General features: G+C 37.8%; 1 protein-coding gene across 1 annotated transcript; it reads left to right on the top strand.

The window, feature by feature from the left end:
* Window positions 1-1,867: 1,867 nt before the first annotated feature.
* LOC133788947 (uncharacterized) lies at window positions 1,868-4,148 on the top strand. Its single transcript, XM_062226620.1, has one exon. The coding sequence runs from the start codon at window positions 2,017-2,019 to the stop codon at window positions 3,799-3,801; it is 1,785 nt and encodes a 594-aa protein (XP_062082604.1). The 5' UTR covers window positions 1,868-2,016; the 3' UTR covers window positions 3,802-4,148.
* Window positions 4,149-6,116: the final 1,968 nt, after the last annotated feature.

Genomic DNA, 6,116 nt, shown 5'->3' with positions numbered 1-6,116 from the left:
CCAGTCTTACTGCATTATTTTTTGTTAAGGCCTTCAGATGAAAACCTGTCATTCTAACCCAACACTCAATGTACTCCAGTATTGCGTCTTTCCAGTTGCCTGATGCTGGCCATGCTTCAACAACCAAGATACATCCTTTAAAGGACCATGGAGATCTACTCATGACCCTCTTTTGTAGTTGTTCATCCTCAAAAGTAAAACCCACGATCGAGCTCCCTTCCACCTGTTCAAGAACTTTCACATTCCAGCGCACCTTAGTCTCCCAAATTCTTCCGAAATTAGTTCTTAAGAAACTTTCCTTACATTTTCTCCTAGCTATCACTCTTCCCCATGAGATCCACTGGTTCATTCGTCTCCCATTCCTCCTCATTATCCTCCACCGTCAAGGACATTGTTTTATTAAGAATATCCTCCAGATCCACTTGTGAACCCTTGTGCGTATCCATCCGATTAGAGAAACAACAGTAACCTCAGAAAGACAAAAGAAACTAAAAGGTCACACAAAGATCACCTAGAGAGAAAAGTCACGCAGGACCAAAACTCGTTTCACAACACTTTTCATTAGCCATACACTAATCAAGTCTTTTGAAAGTATTATTATTTGTCCAGGTATATTTACAACCAAAATAGGGCAAAAGAAAAAGAGTAAACTTATTAACAAAATTATTAAAATCCTGCATAATTTGATTAGAAGGTTGAGATAAGCTATATTTATCATAAGAAAATAAATATGCATTAAAATCACCCATTATCAACCGCAAAAGATTATTATCTTATAAAATTTTACTATTGATTTAAAAAGTATTATTTTAAGAAAAGTATATTATAAATATGTCAAAGCACCATACTATTAGCTCGTCTAGGCTATTCTTTTGTCTAATTAATAAACGGGCCAGAGCATCTCATGTTTCATACTCACTTCACTTCATCTTCATGGTAGAGTAGTTCCACTTCCGCTCATTAGTTTCCCTTTGACTTGCAGCTATGCCAAATGCATAGTTATTCCAAAATTTTCAATACAAAACGTTTTCAATGTGCCACCTCCCTTTCTCTTATCTTATCTTAAAATTTATAATCATTTTAAAGATAAAAATAAATAAATTAATAAATCAGCTCCATAAATATCTTCACTTTTGAGTTTGAAAACCTACAAATGGTCCTAGTTATTTTTATCAAGCAGCATAAAAACTTGAGTTTATGCAATTATCTAAGTATAACAATTACTTAATATTTATGCAGCCAATTATCCCTATTTAAAAAGTTTGTATTTAGTACTTAACCGAAAAAGATAACACTTACAAAAAATAAAAATAAAAATAAAAATTAAGGACTTATATCATAAAAAAAAAAAATTAAAAGAAATAAATGCAGCAGCCAATATCCTTATTTTTATTTATTTTGGGCAAAAATTGCCTTGAGAGATGAACCATATAATATGGAAATTCTTTTTAATTCCAATCACACCCACGCCAGCCATAAAAACTAGTTCATTTACACTTTTTGTAATATATATAATGTTTAGCATTTTTGACTCTGTATTTCTACAACTACCATGTTTGGAAATTAAAAATTTGAAAGTACTAATAATTTAATTACACGCCTTCAATAAAAACTTATCCACAATTAATATTACCGTCGTCATTTTATGAAAAGAAGAAGTAAAATTTCGACTTTAGCTTCCAATTTTTTTAAAGATATTTTATCTTTACAGAAAATAATAGAGTTCTATTTTTATAATCATTTTTATCAAATTTAACAAGTCAGAGATTCCGCAGGTCAGTTCCCCATCAATTACTTTATTACCCCTACCTGGTTACTAAACCACCAAAATCCACTCTCTTATTGTAATTGAATCAATGTACTCTTTCGTCCAAAATCATTAAATAAAATTTTTTACACTTCAGTTCATCATCTTCCTCCATTTTCTCTAGCCCTTCTGTCAACCCATTTTTCTCGAGAAAGAGACAGACCATTTTCTCGAGAAAATTAAAAGTAAATAAATTAAAACTTCACCAAATGGAGAGAACCGCAGAAGCCAAGCGGTGGCTCAGCACGGCCGAGAAACTCCTAGCGGCGCGAGATCATCTTGGAGCCAAGAGCTTCGCGATCCGAGTCCGTGAGGTCTACCCGGGGCTCGAGACCGTCGATGACCTTGTCGCCGTTGCCGATACTCTCCATGCCGGAGAACAGCGGATCAACAACCAGTATGACTGGTACGCTATCCTCCAGCTCCCGAGGTACACTCAGAACATGGAACACGTGGCGACTCAGTACCGCAGACTCGCTCTGCTCCTCAACCCTCATCGAAATCGTCTCCCTCACTCCGATGAGGCCTTCCGGCTCGTCTGCGAGGCCTGGGCTGTTCTCTCGAACCCGACGAAGAGGACCTTCTACGATAACGAGTTGAACATGTTCTCCAGGTACGATTTCGGTGTCGTGGCTGGGTCTGGGTCCGGTTCGGGCCAGTTGTACGAGAGGCAATTCTTTCAAAGTCATCAACATCATCAACAACCACCTCCACCACCACCCCCGCCGCCGCCGCCTCCACCACCACAGCCGAAACCACAACAATCGCACTCACAGTCGCAATGGCAATTCCATCCCCCGCAACCAAAATTTCAAACTCAAGCTCAGCCACAATCTCAAACTCAAGCACAATCTCAAACTCAAGCTCAACCACAATCTCAATCGAGGGAGCAAACGCAGCCACAACCTCAATCGAAGGAGCAAACGCAGCCACAACCTCAATCGAAGGAGCAAACGCAGCCACAACCTCAATTGAAGGAGCAAACGCAGCCACAACAACGACCACTGAGAAAAAGCCCTAGAAAAAAAGATGGGAAAGTCGTGGAGAACGAGGATGAAGAGGAGAGGCCAAATCTCAACAATGTGGCTGAGTCAACTCGTTCTTCTCAGCCGACTGAAACTGCTCGGGAAGTCGAGTATGAGGGTCAGAGCTTCTGGACTGCATGCCCCTACTGCTATATCCTCTACGAGTATCCGAAGGTGTACGAGGAGTGTGTGCTACGGTGTCAGAATTGCAAGAGGGCTTTCCACGCGACGGCGATACCTTCCCCACCGGTGAGAGAGAAAGAAGATACGTACTTCTGTTGTTGGGGTTTTTTCCCTCTTGGGTTTTCGGGGAATGCCAAAGACGTGAGTGGCTCCTCCGGATGGACGCCATTTTCGCCTATGTTTTCTTGCCCCATTCAAACCGCGGGAAAGAAAAATGAAGGGGGGAAAGGAAAGAAACCCAGCGGTGGTTCTCCTAGGTTCATTTATAAAGAGGATGACATTTTCGTAGAGCTTTCCGATGAGAGTGATGAGTCCGACGATGACTGGCGGAATACTAGGAGTAGTAAGAGGGCAAAAACTTCTAAGAGTAGAAATACTCCTACCAAAAATGCCAAGACAACTACTACTAATACAGTGAGGGTAACGAGAGCCAGTCAGAGTGTAGGTGCTCGGGATAATGCTAGTAGTACTAATGGTGAGAATTTAAATGGAGTTGGGTCCTCTAAAGGGCCACACTTAAGAGGGGAGTCAAGTAGGAAGACGAAGGCGGTGGCTGGTGGTGGGAAGAAGAAGGGGGCAGTGGAACGGAGTAAATTGGATTTGAATGTGGAGTTTAGTAATGATGTGGAGGAGTCTGCTACAACTGGGGTGAACAAGGGGAGTGGAGCAGGAAATGGGGAGGAGGATAATATTGAAGGGAATGGGTTTTTTGAGGGTCTTGATGAGTTTCTTAGTAGTTTGCCAATCTTAAATGTTGTAGGGGATGACAAGGTTAAGGCTACTTAGTAAAGTAAGACAAGACTCTTTTCTTTTGTCTATGCACCTGAAGCTGTTATAATTGCTTGTATGTTGTTTTACTACTTTCGCCACTCCTTTTAGATGCCTGAAGTGCCGTAAAGTGTAGAGCCTCTTTTGTATTATTTTCCAATGGTTCTCACTTGGTTAATTTTTATATAAATCGGCAGCATTGTTGTATTTTGTAGCTTTTTAGAGGACATTTCTTGTACTAGGTTGGTTAAGATGTTGAAGAAGGCATCGGTCTTTAATTCGTGGAAGTCCCAAGTTAAACTATTATCAAGGAAGCTTGCCTTCTGAAACTTGAATTTGACAATATACTCTTTACCAGTAGCTTATATTATGTCTCTCATTATCATGCTGTTCCCTGCAGGGTTTTCCATTTGACATAAGATTAGACTGGTAGTCTGTGTTAAATGAGCATGCTGAACTGTTGGATAGCATATCAAATAGATTATGTATGTATAAAAAAATTAGGATAGGTTTCTTATGAGGCAGCTTCCATTAAAGACAATATATAGTTCTTTAATGACTTTCTTGCTGGCTGATGTAGGCTATCCAACAGTTCTCAGTGAGTTCCATCTTGGTACGTTATATCTTGTTTTTTTTCTTGCTATTCTCTTTCTGCATTTTATTATTCCATATAGTAAGGTTTTGATGCTTATTTGTTTTGTTTGATTTGCATGTGACAAAATGGGACATATACATTCATAAATAATAAAGGAGAGATCAAGTATATGAAATAGAAATTGAGTATTTGAACATGGCACTAACAAGTTTTCTGATAAAAATCTAGATGTTGGCAGATTTTTGTTTATACTGATCCAGCTGATGATGGCCAACGTCGCTAGATAAGATATCATTGTTATCATTGTTTGTAATGTGGAAGACAAGCTGACTGTTGAAATTTTCAGTAGCCAGAACAATTTAATTTTGATAATTCAAGATTTAGTTGATTTCCCTTAACAACATAGGAAGGTTGTCTGAACAATGCCTTTATTCTTCAATGAATGAACTCAAGAAGTAAAAAGCTATTTAGAGAGATTTTATTGAAAACTACTCAGAAGCTTATTGAAATGCTTAGCTGAGTAAGTTCTTATTTATATATGAATTAGTTACAGGGAAAACAAGAACAGAATTAATACAACTAATCTTGTAACCAATTACATGATAAGACACAACTAAAATAACAGACTAACTAAAGTATAACAGAAAGCCTAACTGTCTTGACTATCATTCAAGAACATTGTTGCAAGAGAGCTCGTTTTAGGTATTGTTAGTAGTCTCTGGAATTAATCTATGATGGAACTAGCAGACTGTAGTTTGGCTCCAGGTTTTGTTTTAAGAATATAGAAATTTTTTGCAGCCCAATCTCTTACTAGGAAAGCTGCTCTTTAATATTTGTGTCAATTTTCAATATAGAAAATTGTTGCAGCCCAATCTCATACTAGGAAAGCTGCTCTTCAATATTTGTGTCTCCTTTCTTCATTTCCTTGAGGTGAGGCTTACAGTAAAGCTTATACTAATCACCAGAATAATTTTCTTTTCATGATTCTGGTTAATTTATCCATAACACTTGCAGCATGATTGTGACCAAAATACTGCTTTTACGTAGGATTTTGGGATATGATTTAGTCTAGGCATGGGTTCTTTGTGTACGTTTGGTTGTCTGTTATTTATGATACGAACCACTGATCATTTTGTTTCCTGCATTAGGTTGTGTGAAAATTTTGCAACTGTGCTGTTGAAACACAACTACTTGAAATTTACTAGAGTCCATTGCTTTTCAATATAGTAGTGATTTTGATCCCTCTTGTTTAATAATTGTAATCCCTTGAATTCTAAATTCTGACCATATTTTGGCTATATGTTAAGAACTTGAAAAATTCAGTTAAGAACTTGAAATATTCCTCTGATCTTTGTTCTGAATGAAATGTGGAATATTGAATTCATTCTTGTGTAGGGACAGCACCCTTTTCATGTCATTTGAAGTGATTCTCATCCACAAATCCCTTTTTGAAACATTTTAAGCCTATTTTCATCTGAGTTATGAATAGTTTTAATAGCATGAATCAAGTGTTAGAAATCTGCAGGTTTTATAGAGGCAGATTTATCAGCCTTCTGGGCTTAGAGGATTTAATCATATTCCTCTTTGACTTTAATTTGCCGAAGCCAAAAAGAAAGCTTACGAGCTTCACCATTTAGCTGCATGAAATAGCAACTGGTATTAATGCCTCCTCGATTAGTTTCAAGTTTCTCCGTTTGGCCATTTCTAATTTATGCATATGTAGCAAACTGACATTGAT

Source organism: Humulus lupulus, chromosome 7 (assembly GCF_963169125.1).
Source record: "Humulus lupulus chromosome 7, drHumLupu1.1, whole genome shotgun sequence".
In the NCBI taxonomy this organism is placed as follows: Eukaryota; Viridiplantae; Streptophyta; class Magnoliopsida; order Rosales; family Cannabaceae; genus Humulus; species Humulus lupulus.
Note: the sequence above shows the minus strand (reverse complement) of the source record. Positions and strands in the feature narration are given on the sequence as shown.